Source organism: Coregonus lavaretus, assembly GCF_964263955.1.
Source record: "Coregonus lavaretus genome assembly, contig: HAP1_SCAFFOLD_505, whole genome shotgun sequence".
NCBI lineage: Eukaryota > Metazoa > Chordata > Actinopteri > Salmoniformes > Salmonidae > Coregonus > Coregonus lavaretus.
This window is the reverse complement of record NW_028159576.1, coordinates 108,263-130,390: the sequence shown is the minus strand read 5'-3', so window position 1 is coordinate 130,390 and position 22,128 is coordinate 108,263. Positions and strand designations below refer to the sequence as shown.

Sequence of the window (22,128 nt, the reverse complement as noted above, 5' to 3'; positions counted from 1 at the left end):
ATTGATTGATTGATTGATTGATTGAACCAGTTTATAATAGAATTATGTGTTTACTGTTCTAATAATGTCGGGAACCAGTTTATAATATAATGACTTGTTTACTGTTCTAATAATATCAGTAACAAGTTTATAATAGAATGACTTGTTTACTGTTCTAAAAATGTTGGGAACCAGTTTATAATATAATGACTTGTTTACTGTTTACTGTGTCAGGCTTTTACAAGGCAATTCAGTGAAACAGATCGTAATTTTGGTAGGCATAGAAAGGAGTCCTGAGTGCATTCAGGTGCGCGTTCCGCGGCATATTTTCTTCACAATAGACAAACATAGGCGTGTAACTGTGCATCAAACATAGAGATCATAAACGTTGACAGGGTTTATTACATTATGATATGGACTCACGGGTGTTTGGCTTGTATGACATCAAAGCAGTATTATTTATCACCCTCAATGTCCTCGTCTTTCAAAATACATCGAGTCCTCTTAAATTTACAGCATTTCCTTCACTCAGACAAAACATTTTTGCAAAAGTTGACCAATCAGCAGGCTGGATGAGGGCAACTTGTCACTTATGGTGCTCAAGTTCAGAACAGCTGTCAATCAAAACCCGTACAGAGCTGTGAAGGACAGAGCCTGAACTCTGACCTCATGTATAACATGTAGTGCTGAGCGAATTAACCGAAATGAACAGCGGTCAGTCAAAACCCATACAGAGCCTGAACTCTGACCTCATGTACAGCGTGTTAGATTCGAGTTTAATGGTTACATGTACAGGGTTGCAGATATAAAGCTATTCATCATGATAATGTCCATTGGGGTGGGGGCAGGTTGATGGAGTGGGGAGGGCAGGTAGCTGACTAGGGGTGGCTATTCAGCAGCCTGATGATCCGGGGGTAGAAGCTAGTGGCCAGTCTGTTAGTTTTAGCCGTGATGCTCCTGCCCTGCCCGCGTCGGAGTGACGGAAGCGGGGAGAACAGGCCGTGGCTCGGGTGGCTGAGGTCCCTGGTCATCTTCTTGGCCTTCCTGTGACACCTGGTGTTGTAGGTGTCCTGGAGGGCAGGCAGTGTGCCCCCAATGGTGTCCTGGAGGGCAGGCAGTGTGCCCCCAATGGTGTCCTGGAGGGCAGGCAGTGTGGCCCCAATGGTGTCCTGGAGGGCAGGCAGTGTGCCCCCAATGGTGTCCTGGAGGGCAGGCAGTGTGCCCCCAATGGTGTCCTGGAGGGCAGGCAGTGTGCCCCCAATGGTGTCCTGGAGGGCAGGCAGTGTGCCCCCAATGGTGTCCTGGAGGAGTTGCAATACCAGGCAGCGCGACAGTATCTGCTACCACAATCAACTAAGAGCTGCTCAGCATGGGGTTTACTGTTGGCTAGCGGATCTCCCATATCACACACACACACACACACAACGTAACCGAAAGGCCGCTGGTTCGAATCCCCGAGCCGACTAGGTGCAAAAATATGTCGATCAGCCCTTAAGCAAGGTACTGAAGCCAAATGGCACCCTATTTCCTGTATTGTACACTACTAGGGCCCACACGACTCTGGTCAAAACTAGTGTGCAGTAGGGTGCGATGTGCAGACCCCAAATTACCAGCGCTACTTGATTCCCGGCCCTGATGTACCGTCGCAAAAAAACAACAACAAAGAAGAAAACCGTTGTTCCCGAGTGGTGATGTTTTTTATTGATCAGTCTGGAATGGGCTCAATTGATCACGTGCTGTCTGTATCACTTTCCCAAATGGGACCATATTCCCTATATTAAAGTAGGGCTCTGGTCAAAAGCAGTGCACTAGATAGGTAACGGGGTGCCATTTGGGACCGTTCATTACATTAATCTAGAGCACTCCGTGTTAGCTTCTTCCAGATAGGTACAAAAAAAATGTGTTGAACAAATTCATTGATCTCATTCTCAGGTGAATAAAAGGTTTAGGTAAAACCTTTCTTTAGATTCCAGTTGTTTATATGTGGTGCCTGACAATACAATAACGTCACCAATGGGTATAATACTGTACATCGTTTCACAAACCCCTGACCGTGTCCCAAATGCGCCCCATTCCTCATGGGGCACTGGTCAAAACTAGTGCACTAGATGGGTAATATAGGGTGCCATGTAGGACACAAACTCTGTGTTGGTTTGAAATCTACAAATACTGATGAGGCTTGATGATGAGGAGTAGCTTGGGAGAATAATTTACCTAAATAACACCAGTAAAATCAATGCCTCTACCGCCACAGGATTCAACACGTTACATTTGGTTATGCCGGCATCTTGCCATTTGACAGGAAATGTCACCTCTTCAGAAACCAGTATCCATTGTCCCTGACAATCCTCAGCATTGAAATATACACAGCGTACAAAACATTAGGAACACCTGCTCTTTCCATGACATAGACTGACCAGGTGAATCCAGGTGAAAGCTATGAGCCCTTACTGATGTCACTTGTTTAATCCACTTCAATCTGTGTAGATGAAGGGGAGGAGACAGGTTAAAGAAGGATTTTTAAGCATTGAGACATGGAATGTGTATGTGTGCCATTCAGAGGGTGAATGGGCAAGACAAAATATTTAATTGCCTTTGAACAGGGTGTGGTAGTAGGTGCCAGGCGCACCGGTTTGTGTCAAGAACTGCAACGCTGCTGGGTTTTTCATGATCAACAGTTTCCCATGTGTATCAAGAATGGTCCACCACACAAAGGACATCCAGCCAACTTGACACAACTGTGGGACGCATTGGAATCAACATGGGCCAGCATCCCTGTGGAACGCTTTCAACACCTTGTAGAGTCCATGTCCCGACGAACTGAGGCTATTCTGAGGGCAAAAGGGGCTGCAACTCAATATTAGGAAGGTGTTCTTAATGTCTTGTACACTGTGTAGAGACCTAGGGCTGTATGTGTCAAGCATCTCAGAGTGCTGATTTGGGATCAGTTTAGCCTTTTAGATCATAATGAATAACATCACATGGACAGGAGAAACCTGATCCCAGATCAGCACTCCTACTCTGAGACGATTGATACCTCGAGTTGCGTTCAACAAGGCTCTTGTTTGCAGTGAACAGGTTACTACCTTCTCAGACTGTTAGCTAACTACCTTCCCAGACTGTTAGCTAACTACCTTCTCAGACTGTTAGCTAACTACCTTCCCAGACTGTTAGCCAACTACCTTCCCAGACTGTTAGCTAACTACCTTCTCAGACTGTTAGCTAACTACCTTCCCAGACTGTTAGCTAACTACCTTCCCAGACTGTTAGCTAACTACCTTCCCAGACTGTTAGCTAACTACCTTCCCAGACTGTTAGCTAACTACCTTCCCAGACTGTTGGCTAACTACCTTCCCAGACTGTTAGCTAACTACCTTCCCAGACTGTTAGCTAACTACCTTCCCAGACTGTTAGCTAACTACCTTCCCAGACTGTTAGCTAACTACCTTCCCAGACTGTTAGCCAACTACCTTCCCAGACTGTTAGCTAACTACCTTCTCAGACTGTTAGCTAACTACCTTCTCAGACTGTTAGCTAACTACCTTCCCAGACTGTTAGCTAACTACCTTCCCAGACTGTTAGCTAACTACCTTCCCAGACTGTTGGCTAACTACCTTCCCAGACTGTTAGCTAACTACCTTCTCAGACAGTTAGCTAACTACCTTCCCAGACTGTTAGCTAACTACCTTCCCAGACTGTTAGCTAACTACATTCCCAGACTGTTAGCTAACTACCTTCCCAGACTGTTAGCTAACTACCTTCCCAGACTGTTAGCTAACTACCTTCCCAGACTCCTTCCCAGACTGTTAGCTAACTACCTTCCCAGACTGTTAGCTAACTACCTTCCCAGACTGTTAGCTAACTACCTTCCCAGACTGTTAGCTAACTACCTTCCCAGACTGTTAGCTAACTACCTTCCCAGACTGTTAGCTAACTACCTTCCCAGACTGTTAGCTAACTACCTTCCCAGACTGTTAGCTAACTACCTTCCCAGACTGTTAGCTAACTACCTTCCCAGACTGTTAGCTAACTACCTTCCCAGACTGTTAGCTAACTACCTTCCCAGACTGTTAGCTAACTACCTTCCCAGACTGTTAGCTAACTACCTTCCCAGACTGTTAGCTAACTACATTCCCAGACTGTTAGCCAACTACCTTCCCAGACTGTTAGCTAACTACCTTCTCAGACTGTTAGCTAACTACCTTCTCAGACTGTTAGCTAACTACCTTCTCAGACTGTTAGCTAACTACCTTCCCAGACTGTTAGCTAACTACCTTCCCAGACTGTTAGCTAACTACATTCCCAGACTGTTAGCTAACGTTAGCTGTGTCCCCAGGGACATCCACAGGGGTCCCCACAGGCCCTCTTCCTAGCCCAGAGCGTGCGGAGCTCTTCGGGGGAGTGTTGTGGGGACGACAGCATGTCCTGGTAGCACTCCTTCTCACACAGCCAGCCTGCGTCCTGGGGAAAGGACAACCACAAACTTCAGACGACCTTCAGACAACAGTCAGACAACTAGGGTTAGGTTTATGAAGAAGGTCTATCAATGCTATCTGGCATTAGTGTTAACAACCAAGGTGAATGAGATGAATAACATGAGCTGGTTGGTTAGGGTGGCTGTTTTCAGGCAGGCTACCATACTATATTCTTTACCTGGTATTTCTACTCTAGTAGTGTTATCTTGTTCTTTACCTGGTATTTCTGTGGTCCAACTGCAGCCATCCAGATCCCCATGCTCACATCTTCCCCCTGAAACAACACATAGCACATTATAAATGTGGCTCCAATGGTGCCTGTTGTTTGGGCATCATTTCTTATCTGGTGTTTGGTGCCATGTGGCCCGGTACCTGGTAGGCCTTGAGTTGCTCTGCGTTGCTAGCCAGCCATTGGACGAGGTCCCTGGAGGCCACGTAACCCGAGCCGCAGGCGAAGGCCGGGTAGGCTGGACTGGCGTACTCTAGCTCCTGCCACTTCCCAATGCGATCCACCGCCCAGCTCTGACGGAAACTGGGAAAGGAAGAACATCAGACAGACAGACAGACAGACAGACAGACAGAGACAGACACACTTCCCAATGCGGTCCACCGCCCAGCTCTGTCTAACAGTAGGAAGAACATCAGACAGACAGGCAGACAGACAGACACACTTCCCAATGCGGTCCAACATCTGCATCAGATCTTACTCAGCAAAACTACCTCCATGTTCCCAGAATGACTTACAAATGACTAGGCTGGAATATGAATTGATCTAACTAGGAGCTGCTCAGGAGAATTGTCCAGGCTGCAGGCAGTATTGCTCTGGTTTAAATATTAACCATCAGCTACTACAGGACGGACCAGGGGAGAGCTGATCTCGGATCAGATATCCCCTGTACATAGAAACTTCAACCATCAGCTACTACAGGACGGACCAGGGGAGCGCTGATCTCGGATCAGATATCCCCTGTACATAGAAACTTCAACCATCAGCTACTACAGGACGGACCAGGGGAGAGCTGATCTCGGATCAGATATCCCCTGTACATAGAAACTTGAAAGGATCCTTGCTCAGCACTACTGCTCTGATAGGCTTTGTGAACACGGGCTATCAACATATCCAGACAGACACTCTGTCTACCATCCTGTTTCTGTACAGTACTCACTTCCCCCACCAGAAGTTGCGTCTCTTCAGGTCCTTTTGGTCGATCTTCATTAAAACCTTGTCGACGTCAATATAACAATCATCATCAGTCTTCAGCAGCAGATCAAACGCAGCGTTTCCCACCGACCTATAAGACAGCAGGGAGTTATCAACCCACCTATCAGACAACAGAGAATTAATTATCAACCCACCTATCAGACAACAGGGAAGTATCAACCCACCTATCAGACAACAGGGAAGTATCAACCCACCTGTCAGACAACAGGGAAGTATCAACCCACCTGTCAGACAACAGGGAAGTATCAACCCGCCTGTCAGACAACAGGGAAGTATCAACCCACCTGTCAGACAACAGGGAAGTATCAACCCGCCTGTCAGACAACAGGGAAGTATCAACCCACCTGTCAGACAACAGGGAAGTATCAACCCACCTGTCAGACAACAGGGAAGTATCAACCCACCTGTCAGACAACAGGGAAGTATCAACCCGCCTGTCAGACAACAGGGAAGTATCAACCCACCTGTCAGACAACAGGGAAGTATCAACCTTAATTAAAACACAATTCTGAGGGTCCTCAGTTGGCCAGAGTAGCCTTCTCCTATTGGGCTCTTGTCAAAAGTAGCGAATAGGGTGTAATTTGGGACGCAGTCTAGATTTACTATCTAATACCAAAACCAAATTAATTCCAGAAGTAAAGCTGCCTAGCTCTGCTATCTAATGATGAGACACCATAGTCATTTAGTGAAGCAGAATGCAAGATTTCTAATCAGGCATACCTGACAGCATCAGGCTGGGGGCAGTAGTTTGGTATGTTTCATTTCTATTTGATGATTTCCAGATTTGCCATTTATGGTCACCGAGTAGCAGAGCCACTAAAGAGCTTTTTACACAAAGCCCCGTTTAATTCGTATTCATTTAAGTTCATAATGTATTCCTTCAGCTACCTACATTAGTGGAGTATAGGGCCTCAATGGTGCATCTCCAGCGGACTCTGTTTCGTATGAATAATTTACACAAAGACATGTTTCCTTTATGAAGGCTTTTACATCAATTGAGAAATTGAGAAACTGTCTTCCTGAGATGGTCGATCATTAAAAAAAAAAAAAACGTTACCAAGTTCATGCAAATATTTTTGGAAGAGAAAATCGTCCTTGGTGTGCAAGAGGCTTAAGAACAGACATACAAGTAGCCCTGAGCAGCCCTGAGCAACCCTGAGCAGCCCTGAGCAGCCCTGAGCAGCCCTGAGCAGCCCTGAGCAGCCCTGAGCAACCCTGAGCAGCCCTGAGCAACCCTGAGCAACCCTGAGCAGCCCTGAGCAACCCTGAGCAACCCTGAGCAACCCTGAGCAGCAGAGCCAAACTATAAGAGCTGTGTCCATTTATACCTTACCGGTGTAGCATACCAAAAAACAACGCTAACAGAAAGAAACCGCGGTGTAGCTGCGAGGTTAGACTAGTCACACTGGTCTTACCACTTGTAGAACTGCAGTAGTTTAGAAGGCACGTTCCTGTACGTGTCCACTATATCCACAAACACTATGTCTCCATATCGCAGACCCTCCTGCTCCAAAGACCAGTCCTCCATCTGCAGTCTGGTGCCATGGGTCTGCATCCGCTCCTCTTGGCCATGCAACACCTCCCACAGGGAGGCCATGTCTACGGGGAGGAGGAGGGAGAGGAGGAGGGGGAGGAGGAGGGAGAGGAGGGGGAGGGGGAGGGGGGAGAGGAGGGGGGAGAGGAGGGGGGGAGGAGGAGGGAGAGGAGGGGGAGGGGGGAGAGGAGGGGGGAGAGGAGGGGGGGAGAGGAGGGGGGGAGGAGGAGGAGGGAGGGGGAGAGGAGGGGGGGATAGGAGGAGGGGGGGAGGAGGGAGAGGAGGAGGGAGAGGAGGAGGGGGGAGGAGGAGGGATAGGAGGGGGGGAGGAGGAGGAGAATCAGGAGATAAAGAAAGTGATTAGAGAATAAAAATAGTGACAGGGAAAGAACATATAAATAGACCAAGTATAGAAGCAGCAGGAATCAGATCCTACAACCAGCTGGTACAGCCTGGGGGTGATAAGGGAAGGGATACGTCCCAAATGGCACCCTATTCCCTATATAGGGCACTACTTTAGACCAAGGCCCATAGCACTCTCATATATAACACAAAGACCATGGACAGGACCATCTCTCATATATAACACAAAGACCATGGACAGGACCATCTCTCATATATAACACAAAGACCATGGACAGGACCATCTCTCATATACAACACAAAGACCATGGACAGGACCATCTCTCATATATAACACAAAGACCATGGACAGGACCATCTCTCATATATAACACAAAGACCATGGACAGGACCATCTCTCATATATAACACAAAGACCATGGACAGGACCATCTCTCATATACAACACAAAGACCATGGACAGGACCATCTCTCATATATAACACAAAGACCATGGACAGGACCATCTCTCATATATAACACAAAGACTATGGACAGGACCATCTCTCATATATTACACAAAGACTATGGACAGGACCATCTCTCATATATTACACAAAGACTATGGACAGGACCATCTCTCATATATAACACAAAGACTATGGACAGGACCATCTCTCATATATAACACAAAGACTATGGACAGGACCATCTCTCATATACAACACAAAGACTATGGACAGGACCATCTCTCATATACAACACAAAGACTATGGACAGGACCATCTCTCATATATAACACAAAGACTATGGACAGGACCATCTCTCATATATAACACAAAGACTATGGACAGGACCATCTCTCATATATAACACAAAGACTATGGACAGGACCATCTCTCATTTACAACACAAAGACTATGGACAGGACCATCTCTCATATATAACACAAAGACTATGGACAGGACCATCTCTCATATATAACACAAAGACATTTACATTTACATTTTTAGTCATTTAGCAGACGCTCTGATCCAGAGCGACTTACAGTTAGTGAATACATTATTATTTTTTTATACTGGCCCCCCGTGGGAATCGAACCCACAACCCTGGCGTTGCAAACGCCATGCTCTATCAACTGAGCTACATCCCTGCCGGCCATTCCCTCCCCTACCCTGGACGACGCTGGGCCAATTGTGCGCCGCCCATGACCATCTCTCATATATAACACAAAGACCATGGACCATCTCTCATATATAACACAAAGACCATGGACAGGACCATCTCTCTTATATAACACAAAGACTATGGACAGGACCATCTCTCATATATAACACAAAGACTATGGACAGGACCATCTCTCATATATAACACAAAGACTATGGACAGGACCATCTCTCATATATAACACAAAGACTATGGACAGGACCATCTCTCATATACAACACAAAGACCATGGACAGGACCATCTCTCATATACAGTGGGGGAAAAAAGTATTTAGTCAGCCACCAATTGTGCAAGTTCTCCCACTTAAAAAGATGAGAGAGGCCTGTAATTTTCATCATAGGTACACGTCAACTATGACAGACAAATAGAGATTTTTTTTTCCAGAAAATCACATTGTAGGATTTTTAATGAATATATTTGCAAATTATGGTGGAAAATAAGTATTTGGTCACCTACAAACAAGCAAGATTTCTGGCTCTCATAGACCTGTAACTTCTTCTTTAAGAGGCTCCTCTGTCCTCCACTCGTTACCTGTATTAATGGCACCTGTTTGAACTTGTTATCAGTATAAAAGACACCTGTCCACAACCTCAAACAGTCACACTCCAAACTCCACTATGGCCAAGACCAAAGAGCTGTCAAAGGACACCAGAAACAAAAGTGTAGACCTGCACCAGGCTGGGAAGACTGAATCTGCAATAGGTAAGCAGCTTGGTTTGAAGAAATCAACTGTGGGAGCAATTATTAGGAAATGGAAGACATACAAGACCACTGATAATGTTGAGCTGAATCTCAGGAGTGAGTCAAAGAACTACACTTCCCAGAGTGCACCAGCAGCAGCAAACCGGCTGCTTGTCACCTGATCAGTCATTTTCACTGATTTGGAGCACCTGTGAAGGCATGGAGGGGCTCAGTCATTCAGAAGAACAAACTTCAGAGAGAAGACTCCAAGTTCACTCACAGGTTCAGTCCAAAGACGCCAATGGTAAATGGTTAATTCATTTAAGTTATTTAGAATGTTTATTTAAATGTTTAAACTAATTTAAGTTCATTAAAATGTTTAATTAAAATGGTAACTTTTTATTCTGTCTTTAAAGGTTTACAACCTAATTTACTGGCTAATTTACTGGCTAATTTACTGGCTAATTTACTGGCTAATTTACTGGACAGACCAATCAACTGAAAGCAAACTAAAAATAAAAAAGATTGAGTCAGAAATTTGAGTTGTCCCTGTGTCCTTTGGATGGTGAACAAGAGGAGGACTTGACAGTTGTAAACCACGCGGAGCGGCCTGGCCCTGAGGATAAACGGCTTCAGATCCAGAAATAAGCTGTTGACGCAGAGAAAGTCAAGATGGCGGAAGATGTCCTGGGGAAGTCGGTCCAGCAGCTCAAAAAGGAGAGGACCACTGCAAAAAGCAGCTTCACCAGACAAGCCAACTTCATTTCAAGAGGAGCAAGCAGCATGCTTCAAGTGGAGTTAAAGGAGGAATTCGCTAAGCTTTCAGATTGTTTCAGAAAGATGCTCGATGCCAACGATGACTACAGGATTGGACTGGAGGCTGACATGACTGAGGATAAGGAACCAGGTCTTAATGAACAGCAAGAGGCTGACATTGATAGATCTGTAAATGAAGGTGAAACAAAGTTGGCGGAGATAAGAGACATTGTTCAAACAAACCTGTGGTCGAGGTATGGAAGGAGTGAACTTCTTGTGGCAATCCTGGAAGCAGAAAAAGCCAATGATAAAGCGGCTGATGTACCTGTGGAAAGTGCCAATTTAGAGGGCTATGAAGTGCACCTCACTCTCTTGGACAAGAGAATAAAAGAGACCATCTCAGCAATGTCAACATGGGAGTGATGGATCCCTGTAGGATTAAAGGACGAATTAGATGGAAGAGTCAAGGACGTAAGAGCATTCTACTACAGGCTTGAGTTAAGGAGACCTGAATTTGCCACTGCACGGACGATCAATGAGCAAGGCACAGGAGTGAAACTACTACCCCAACCGGCAACATCCACACCAATAGTGAGAATCAAGCCAATCTCTCTACCTATCTTCAATGGAAGCAAGAGAGAATATCACAGATGGAGGAAAGACTGGGAAAGGCTGCAAAAGCAGGGAGAGCCATCCGGATCAACTGAAGTTAAGAAAATTCAACTCCTGGAGAGTGTGGATGACAAAATCTCAAAAGACCTCAGACTTTCAACCTACACCACTGCCGATGACATGTTCAGAGTCCTGGAGAACAGGTATGGCAACAAGTCAACCATCATAGTGGAAATCCTGGAAGAGCTGGAGAAGATGCCACATGTGAAAGGGAACCAACCAAGAAAGGTCATTGATCTCATACAGTCAGTGGAGAAGGCTCTAGCAGATCTCACAGAGTTAGGAAACTCTGGAGCCATAAATAACCCACTGGTAATTAGATCCATTGAAAGCAAGTTGCCTGACTTCATTAAAAAAGACTGGGTGATGTTCATGGTTGAACCCAGAAACAATGTCACATCAGACAACCACTTTGTCATGCTCTTGAAGTTCCTGAAAAGTCAAGAAGAAATACTAGAGAGACTCGAACAGCTCAGAACTGTGGAGAAGGTGGAAAAATCAGATCGTTTGGACAAGAAGAATGACAAAAAGATTGCCTCAACAAAAACCACAAAGAGAGAAGAGCTTGATGAGGTATGTGGTGTATGTGGTGATAGTGGGCACAACAACAAAATCTTCTTCTGTAGAAAGTTCAAAAGACTTAAGCTACCTGAAAAGAAAACTGTATTGAGAAAGCTGGGAGCATGCAGAAAATGTCTCGGATGCCATGATGAAGATGGATACTGCAAAGACACTTTCCTATACAGAAACAAAGACTGTAAAAGGGAAGGTGGTGTCCCAGACCACCATTTTTTCCTCTGCCCAAAAGGAGAAGTCAAAAGAGGGGAAGAGAGAAAGAGTGGAAAAGACGGCAAAGGTGAAAGCAAGCTAACGGAGGAACAAGAGGAGATCTTGTCTGAACTTTCCCAGGAAATGGCAGATCGATGCAGAAAGGCTTTCACCAACACCAACAAAACCGCAGTGACACTCGATGCTTCAGGCCAGTCTGAGCTACCGCAGAGAAATGGGCTCTCTGAACTTCCTGTCATCATGATGTTGATGCAAGTCACAGCAAACGCAGGGCAGAAGATTGGGACTTTAATTGACCTTGCTTCAGACACAAACTACATTACCCATAAGGCTGCTGAAAGACTGAGGTTAAGACATGAGAAGATAACTTTAGATGTGCATGGGGTTGGTGGTATGACCATGGAGGTGAACACACAAAGGTATCTCCTCAAAGTCAGAGTCAAGACACCTAAAGGGACAGAGAGAGCTCATGAAATGGTCTGCTACGGCTTGGATGAAATCGGCAGAGTGCATCAAGTAATTGAACCTGAGAAGTTGAAAAAATTCTTCCCAGAAGTCAAACTTACAGAATTGGAAAGGCCAGAAGAGGTTGAACTTCTCATTAGCCACCGAGAGGGAAGACTCGCTCCCCAGAGGGTAAAAATCATGGGAGACCTTGTCTTGTGGGAGGGTCCATTGGGGAAAACAGTGGGTGGAGCACATCCCGACTTATTTGAAGAAGTGGAGGTTGCAGCATATGAGTCCAAAACACACTTTGCTCGCTCCATGAGGACAGCAGCTGTCAAATATCAAGAAATCACAAGTCCAACAACTGACACAGCCCAGCTACAGCAGGAGGATGTGACTCAGACCAAATTTACAGCTGCCAGTAACCGTGAGTTCCTTGAGTGGTGGCACTGGGACAGCATCGGAGCTGCATGTGAGCCAAGATGTGGAGGATGCCGATGTGGAAACTGTCCACCAGGAGGAAAGGAAATGACCCTGGCAGAGGAAAGGGAACTGGAGATCATTAAAGAAGGCCTCACCTACAAGAAGGGGGATGCTCACACACTGGCTCCACATTGGGATGCAAAGTATCCTTGGACGGTAGATCCAGCCTCTCTCCCGAACAACGAAAGTGCAGTCCAGGCTTGTTTCTTAAGGATGGAAAAGCAACTAAGCCGAGAGCCAGACTGGAAAGTCGCATATGCTACCCAGATCCATGAAATGGCCGAGCGAGGCGCAGCCATAAAACTCACCAACAAAATCATGGACGAGTGGAACGGACCAGTGTGGTACGTAAGCCACCTGGTGGCACCAAACCCTCATTCGGTGACTACACCGGTTCGTATTGTATGGAATAGTAGCCAGAAATACAAAGGCGTGGGTATGAATGATCTTCTTCTGAAGGGACCAGACGTTCTCAACCCTATAAGAGCTGTCTTGCTGAGGTTCAGAGAAGGGACGTATGCATCTCTAGGAGACATCAAAAAGATGTACAACTCTGTATGGCTGGAGGAGCGTGAGATGCATCTTCACAGGTTCCTCTGGATGGACAGCCCAGATGAAGAGATAAGTGAATATCCAATAACCAGAGTCAACATTGGAGACAGACCTGCTGGTTGCATTGCTCAATTGGCTATGAGGGAAACAGCACGCCTGCCCAACTTTCTTCACTTGGAGGATGAGCGCAGAGTCATTGAAGAGGACAGTTATGTGGATGACCTCTTAACCTCCCAAAATGACCTGAATAAACTTGACAAGATCACAGCAAATGTCGAAGAGATCTTGAAAGCTGGAGGGTTCTTCCTCAAACCATGGGTCTGGTCAGGGCAAAGTGGGAGGCAAGGAATGGAGATGGAGGTTCTAACAAAGACACAAAGTAAAACCTTAATTCTTCCAAATCAAATGAGGGACGAAGGCAACAAAGCCTTGGGTATCGGCTACCAAATGGATGAAGACAAGCTCTACATGTCAACCTCAGTTAACTTTTCCAAAAGGAAAAAGAAGATGAGAGATGGAAAAAATCTTCTCAAGGAGGAGGTGAGAACTGAGACACCTAACCCACTGACTAGGAGGGCTCTCTTAAGCCAAGTGGCTGGACTGTACGACCCAATTGGCTTAGTTACACCTGCCAAACAGAAGGGAGCAATTCTTGTTCGAAAAGCATTCCAAGAGGGAGGGGGTGGGAAACTAACCCAAGAAACCTGGGACCAACCTCTCTCAGAAAGCCTCAGAGAAGAAGCCATCCAGCTTTTTGAAGAATATGTGCAGCTTGGAGAGGTGAAATTCCACAGGAGCCTCACACCAGCTGGCTGGGAAAGGAAACCTTGGGTCATCACATTCTCTGATGGAAGTGACAAAACCTATGGAGCTGTGATGTACTTAAGATGGGAGACAAGTCAAGGCACTAAAGTTCGATTCGTTGAATCAAAAGCCAAGCTGACACCCCTGGATCAAAAGGGAGAAGCTGTGAAAGCTGAGATCTGTGGTGCTGTCTTCGCAGCCAGGATCAGGAAGTATGTGGAAAAGCATGCTCGAATGAAGATCGAGAGATGGTTCCATCTACTTGACAGTCAAACGGTCTTGGGAGCCATTCAAAGAGTCAGTTATGGGTACAAAACCTTCTTTGCAAATAGAGTGGGTGAAATCCAGAAGGCTGGACAAGTGCAAGACTGGTGGTGGATCCGTGGGGATCTAAACATAGCTGACATCATAACAAGAGGGGGTGCTCCTGAAGATTTGAAGGAGAATTCCACATGGCAAAATGGACCAGAGTTCCTAAAGTGGCCAGTGGAGGAGTGGCCTATAAAATCAGCTGGAGAGGTTGCAGCTCATGCCAGGGAGAGTGTAAACAAGCTCCAGAGGAAGGCATTCTCAGGTGCATTAACAAGAGCTCAAGCAAGAAGTAGTCAGCAGAAAGAAGACCTACAAGGCACTCAGGAATGTCCAAAGAGTGAAACTCAAGAGGGAATACCTGTGGTAAACCCAACTCTTCTTAGAAGGAAGCCCACTGGCTGGGTTAAAGATCTTGTGGAAGTAAGAAGATTCAGTAGCCTGTCCAAACTGGTGAGAGTCGTTGCCTGGGTTTGTCTAGCAGCCAAGCAGTGGCTGAAGAGGAAGGGCCGGGCCCCTAAACAGGCAAAGAGGGAGGTAAGATCACCCAAGCAACCTGTGCTGACTGTCAAAGAACATGAAGATGCACTCAAATACCTTTTCCTCGCAGCTCAAGAAGGTACAGATTTTTCAGACACAACTCTAAGCAGACTGACAGTGTACAAAGATGTGAACTCTGGGCTGCTAGTTTGTGGAGGCAGAATTCAGACATTCAACGAAGATAAGACAGCAGTGCCAGTTTTACCCTTTGAAGCATGGGTGTCTACACTGCTGGCACAAGAATCCCACAAAGCAAACCACGAGGGAGTGGCGGGAACCCTTCTCCGGATGAGGAAGAAAGCCTGGGTAATAAAAGGCCGTAGACTTGCCAAGAAAATGGTTGACAGCTGTGTGGTCTGCAGGAAAAACAAGGCGAAACAGTGTCAACAAATCATGGCTGACCTGCCTCTAGAGCGAACAGGCCCAGCTGCACCTTTTGAATTCACCACCATGGACCTGTTCGGCCCTTATGAAGTGAAAGATGAGGTCAAGAAGAGAACTAGACTCAAAGTATGGGGAATAGTATTCTGCTGCATGGCTTCCCGAGCCATACACACTGAAGTGGTGAGTGACATGTCATCTGAAGGATTCCTGCTAGCCTATCAAAGGTTCACTTCACTGAGAGGACACTCCAGGAAACTCTGGTCAGACCCTGGCACTAACTTTGTGGGAGCCAAACCCGCACTTCAAAAATTCCTTAACCAACTAAACAAGTCTGAACTTGAAGACACAGCTACCAAGCATGGTACAGAATGGTCATGGAAGATCCACCCTGCAGACTCTCCCCATAGGAATGGTGCCGCAGAGGCAGCTGTCAAAGTAGTGAAGCGGGCGTTGAGCAACCTTGGTGGAGATGGTGTTTTCACGTGGGGAGAATTCCAAACTTTTCTCTTCATGGCAGCCAACCTTGCTAATGAGAGACCCATCGATGCAAGAACTCAAAGCAGAGAAGACTGTGTAGAGTACATCACCCCGAATTCTCTGCTTTTAGGACGTACCAATCCAAAAGGGAGACCCTGGAGATTTCCAGTTTGATGGCTACCCTTACAAAAGACTTAAACATATTCAAGCAGAGTTAAGCCATTTCTGGAAGAAGTGGAGCCAATTGGTTGGACCTAATCTGTTCATGAGGAACAAATGGCACACCAAAGAGCGAAATGTTGCTGTTGGAGATGTGGTCTGATTGGCTGACCAAAACGCCCTAAGAGGACAGTACAAGCTGGCTAGAGTGGTCGGTGTCAATGCTGACAGCAAAGGCATCGTAAGAGATGTGCTTGTGAAGACTTTTCCCAGCTATCCTGTTCACATCACAAAGTCAAACAGCAAAAAAAGGGCCCACAAGAGCAAACGGTGAAAGAACGAAGAGGCTTCAAACCAAAATCCCAGCCACAATTCTTCATAGAGATGTCAGACGGCTTGTCATTCTACTTCCCATTGAAGAACAAACAGAGGTGTGAAGGGCTTGTGTGACCTCTCTGGATTTGAAAAAAACAGGAGCTCAAGTGGGAGGTGTTGAGCTGAATCTCAGGAGTGAGTCAAAGAACTACACTTCCCAGAGTGCACCAGCAGCAGCAAACCGGCTGCTTGTCACCTGATCAGACATTTTCACTGATTTGGAGCACCTGTGAAGGCATGGAGGGGCTCAGTCATTCAGAAGAACAAACTTCAGAGAGAAGACTCCAAGTTCACTCACAGGTTCAGTCCAAAGACACCAATGGTAAATGGTTAATTCATTTAAGTTATTTAGAATGTTTATGTAAATGTTTAAACTAATTTAAGTTCATTAAAATGTTTAATTAAAATGGTAACTTTTTATTCTGTCTTTAAAGGTTTACAACCTAATTTACTGGCTAATTTACTGGACAGACCAATCAACTGAAAGCAAACTAAAAATAAAAAAGATTGAGTCAGAAATTTGAGTTGTCCCTGTGTCCTTTGGATGGTGAACAAGAGGAGGACTTGACAGATAATCTCCCTCGATCTGGGGCTCCACGCAAGATCTCACCCCGTGGGGTCAAAATGATCACAAGAACGGTGAGCAAAAATCCCAGAACCACACGGGGGGACCTAGTGAATGACCTGCAGAGAGCTGGGACCAAAGTAACAAAGCCTCCCATCAATAACACACTACGCCGCCAGGGACTCAAATCCTGCAATGCCAGACGTGTCCCCCTGCTTAAGCCAGTACATGTCCAGGCCCGTCTGAAGTTTGCTAGAATGCATTTGGATGATCCAGAAGAGGATTGGGAGAATGTCATATGGTCAGATGAAACCAAAATATAACTTTTTGGTAAAAACTCAACTCGTCGTGTTTGGAGGACAAAGAATGCTGAGTTGCATCCAAAGAACACCATACCTACTGTGAAGTATGGGGGTGGAAACATCATGCTTTGGGGCTGTTTTTCTGCAAAGGGACCAGGACGACGGATCCGTGTAAAGGAAAGAATGAATAGGGCCATGTATCGTGAGATTTTGAGTGAAAACCTCCTTCCATCAGCAAGGGCATTGAAGATGAAACGTGGCTGGGTCTTTCAGCATGACAATGATCCCAAACACACCGCCCGGGCAACGAAGGAGTGGCTTCGTAAGAAGCATTTCAAGGTCCTGGAGTGGCCTAGCCAGTCTCCAGATCTCAACCCCATAGAAAATCTTTGGAGGGAGTTGAAAGTCCGTGTTGCCCAGCGACAGCCCCAAAACATCACTGCTCTAGAGGAGATCTGCATGGAGGAATGGGCCAAAATACCAGCAACAGTGTGTGAAAACCTTGTGAAGACTTACAGAAAACGTTTGACCTGTGTCATTGCCAACTAAGGGTATATAACAAAGTATTGAGAAACTTTTGTTATTGACCAAATACTTTATTTTCCACCATAATTTGCAAATAAATTCATTACAAATCCTACAAATGTGATTTTCTGGATTTTTTTTCCTCATTTTGTCTGTCATAGTTGACGTGTACCTATGATGAAAATTACAGGCCTCTCTCATCTTTTTAAGTGGGAGAACTTGCACAATTGGTGGCTGACTAAATACTTTTTTTCCCCACTGTATAACACAAAGACCATGGACCATCTCTCATATATAACACAAAGACTATGGACAGGACCATCTCTCATATATAACACAAAGACCATGGACAGGACCATCTCTCATATATAACACAAAGACCATGGACAGGACCATCTCTCATATATAACACAAAGACTATGGACAGGACCATCTCTCATATATAACACAAAGACCATGGACAGGACCATCTCTCATATATAACACAAAGACCATGGACAGGACCATCTCTCATATACAACACAAAGACTATGGACAGGACCATCTCTCATATATAACACAAAGACTATGGACAGGACCATCTCTCATATATAACACAAAGACCATGGACAGGACCATCTCTCATATATAACACAAAGATCATGGACAGGACCATCTCTCATATATAACACAAAGACTATGGACAGGACCATCTCTCATATATAACACAAAGACCATGGACAGGACCATCTCTCATATATAACACAAAGACCATGGACAGGACCATCTCTCATATACAACACAAATACTATGGACAGGACCATCTCTCATATATAACACAAAGACTATGGACAGGACCATCTCTCATATATAACACAAAGACTATGGACAGGACCATCTCTCATATACAACACAAAGACCATGGACAGGACCATCTCTCATATATAACACAAAGACCATGGACAGGACCATCTCTCATATACAACACAAAGACCATGGACAGGACCATCTCTCATATATAACACAAAGATTATGGACAGGACCATCTCTCATATATAACACAAAGACCATGGACAGGACCATCTCTCATATATAACACAAAGACCATGGACAGGACCATCTCTCATGTACAACACAAAGACCATGGACAGGACCATCTCTCATATATAACACAAAGACTATGGACAGGACCATCTCTCATATACAACACAAAGACCATGGACAGGACCATCTCTCATATATAACACAAAGACTATGGACAGGACCATCTCTCATATATAACACAAAGACCATGGACAGGACCATCTCTCATATATAACACAAAGACCATGGACTGGACCATCTCTCATATATAACACAAAGACCATGGACAGGACCATCTCTCATATATAACACAAAGACCATGGACAGGACCATCTCTCATATATAACACAAAGACTATGGACAGGACCATCTCTCATATATAACACAAAGACCATGGACAGGACCATCTCTCATATATAACACAAAGACCATGGACTGGACCATCTCTCATATATAACACAAAGACCATGGACAGGACCATCTCTCATATATAACACAAAGACTATGGACAGGACCATCTCTCATATATAACACAAAGACCATGGACAGGACCATCTCTCATATATAACACAAAGACCATGGACCATCTCTCATATACAACACAAAGACCATGGACAGGACCATCTCTCATATATAACACAAAGATTATGGACAGGACCATCTCTCATATATAACACAAAGACCATGGACAGGACCATCTCTCATATATAACACAAAGACCATGGACAGGACCATCTCTCATGTACAACACAAAGACCATGGACAGGACCATCTCTCATATATAACACAAAGACTATGGACAGGACCATCTCTCATATACAACACAAAGACCATGGACAGGACCATCTCTCATATATAACACAAAGACTATGGACAGGACCATCTCTCATATATAACACAAAGACCATGGACAGGACCATCTCTCATATATAACACAAAGACCATGGACTGGACCATCTCTCATATATAACACAAAGACCATGGACAGGACCATCTCTCATATATAACACAAAGACTATGGACAGGACCATCTCTCATATATAACACAAAGACCATGGACAGGACCATCTCTCATATATAACACAAAGACCATGGACCATCTCTCATATATAACACAAAGACCATGGACAGGACCATCTCTCTTATATAACACAAAGACCATGGACAGGACCATCTCTCATATATAACACAAAGACCATGGACTGGACTTGGACTGGTATATTGTTTGGTTCTGAAGTCACATGCCAGTGGACTGGACTCACCATATATTTTGAATGTGAACCCTCCAGCCAACCCTGGGAAGCCCAGAGCACTCCTGTGAGGCAACGTCCCCTCACCAATCTGCAACATCACACACAGGAGAGATTGGAGACACTCAGGAGAGAGATTGGAGACACAGGAGAGAGATTGGGAGACACACAGGAGAGAGATTGGGAGACACACAGGAGAGAGATTGGGAGAGACACAGGAGAGAGATTGGGAGAGACACAGGAGAGAGATTGGGAGATACACAGGAGAGAGATTGGGAGATACACAGGAGAGAGATTGGAGACACACAGGAGAGAGATTGGGAGATACACAGGAGAGAGATTGGAGACACACAGGAGAGAGATTGGGAGACACACAGGAGAGAGATTGGGAGACACACAGGAGAGAGATTGGGAGACACACAGGAGAGAGATTGGGAGACACACAGGAGAGAGATTGGGAGACACACAGGAGAGAGATTGGGAGACACACAGGAGAGAGATTGGGAGACACACAGGAGAGAGATTGGGAGACACACAGGAGAGAGATTGGGAGACACACAGGAGAGAGATTGGGAGACAGTAGAAAGGAGATTGGGAGACAGTAGAAAGGAGATTGGAGGCAATACATTTCTGTCACATGAACATTTGCAGGAGATTTAACTGTGGAATATTGCTAGATTTCGCAATTGTCATATTTTAAGACTATTGAACAAACACAAAGTGTAGCATTTCTGTGAAAAATAATGGGAAGCCATTAGGTACAGATGAGAACTTGAGTACTCCTCCCCCGTTGTTCAGCTTCTCCCTGGATGTGTTGACCGTAGTCAGACCAGCTAAATCAGGACTCTCCCAGACCAGAGTCCCCTCAAAGCCCTGGACAGGAGAGAGGGACAGTAGTCCAGTCAGACCATTCACCATTAGTATTATTCTACCCTTCTCTGTTTAGAGACTTTCCCATAACATGACATGACCTAGCCCTCACCTTTGGCAGAATGAACCAGTCCACTGGTTTGTACCACACACCGTTCAGACGGGTCCCAGGACTGACCGGGCTGAAGTGGGCTGTCACCACCGCCTCCTGAGACACACAGAGGAGGAGGTTGAGGAATCAAAAAAATACTTTGGAGAATCACCTTCTGTATCCGGTACTTTCTACTGGTCTACTGTTCTACTACTGTTCTACTACTGTTCTACTACTGTTCTACTACTGGTCTACTGTTCTACTACTGGTCTACTGTTCTACTGTTCTACTACTGTTCTACTACTGGTCTACTGGTCTACTGTTCTACTACTGGTCTACTGTTCTACTACTGTTCTACTACTGTTCTACTGTTCTACTACTGTTCTACTGTTCTACTACTGGTCTACTGTTCTACTACTGGTCTACTGTTCTACTGTTCTACTGTTCTACTACTGGTCTACTACTGTTCTACTACTGGTCTACTGTTCTACTGTTCTACTACTGGTCTACTACTGTTCTACTACTGGTCTACTGTTCTACTACTGGTCTACTGTTCTACTACTGGTCTACTACTGGTCTACTGTTCTACTACTGGTCTACTACTGGTCTACTGTTCTACTACTGTTCTACTGTTCTACTACTGGTCTACTGTTCTACTACTGTTCTACTATTGGTCTACTACTGTTCTACTGTTCTACTACTGTTCTACTACTGGTCTACTACTGGTCTACTGTTCTACTGTTCTACTACTGGTCTACTACTGTTCTACTACTGGTCTACTGTTCTACTACTGTTCTACTGTTCTACTACTGTTCTACTACTGGTCTACTACTGTTCTACTACTGGTCTACTGTTCTACTACTGGTCTACTACTGTTCTACTACTGTTCTACTACTGTTCTACTGTTCTACTACTGGTCTACTGTTCTACTACTGTTCTACTGTTCTACTACTGGTCTACTACTGTTCTACTGTTCTACTACTGGTCTACTGTTCTACTACTGGTCTACTGTTCTACTACTGTTCTACTGTTCTACTACTGTTCTACTGTTCTACTACTGTTCTACTACTGGTCTACTGTTCTACTACTGTTCTACTGGTCTACTACTGGTCTACTGTTCTACTACTGGTCTACTGTTCTACTACTGTTCTACTACTGTTCTACTAGTCTACTGTTCTACTGCTGTTCTACTACTGGTCTACTGTTCTACTACTGTTATACTACTGTTCTACTACTGGTCTACTGTTCTACTACT

At 45.2% G+C, this 22,128-nt stretch overlaps 1 protein-coding gene across 6 annotated transcripts in view; it reads right to left on the bottom strand.

Annotated features, from left to right (window-relative positions):
• Positions 1-363: 363 nt before the first annotated feature.
• The window catches only part of LOC311122698 (UDP-GalNAc:beta-1,3-N-acetylgalactosaminyltransferase 2-like), a 55,847-nt gene continuing 34,082 nt past the window's right edge, over positions 364-22,128 (bottom strand). Inside the window, exons 5-13 of one of the 6 annotated variants that reach the window (XR_014612487.1) lie at positions 20,895-20,990; positions 20,675-20,785; positions 19,925-20,003; positions 7,092-7,275; positions 5,621-5,746; positions 4,827-4,986; positions 4,672-4,728; positions 3,186-4,440; positions 364-3,137 (exon numbers count right to left, since the gene is read on the bottom strand). Coding sequence is in view for 1 of the 6 variants with exons in the window: in XM_084197032.1 (XP_084053158.1) it covers positions 4,300-4,440; positions 4,672-4,728; positions 4,827-4,986; positions 5,621-5,746; positions 7,092-7,275; positions 19,925-20,003; positions 20,675-20,785; positions 20,895-20,990 (954 nt within the window). In the remaining 5 variants the exon portion in view is untranslated. Of the gene's footprint in view, positions 4,441-4,671; positions 4,729-4,826; positions 4,987-5,620; positions 5,747-7,091; positions 7,276-19,924; positions 20,004-20,674; positions 20,786-20,894; positions 20,991-22,128 lie in introns of all 6 variants that reach the window. The other 5 variants (XR_014612488.1, XR_014612489.1, XR_014612490.1 and 2 more) reach the window with 5 other exon arrangements.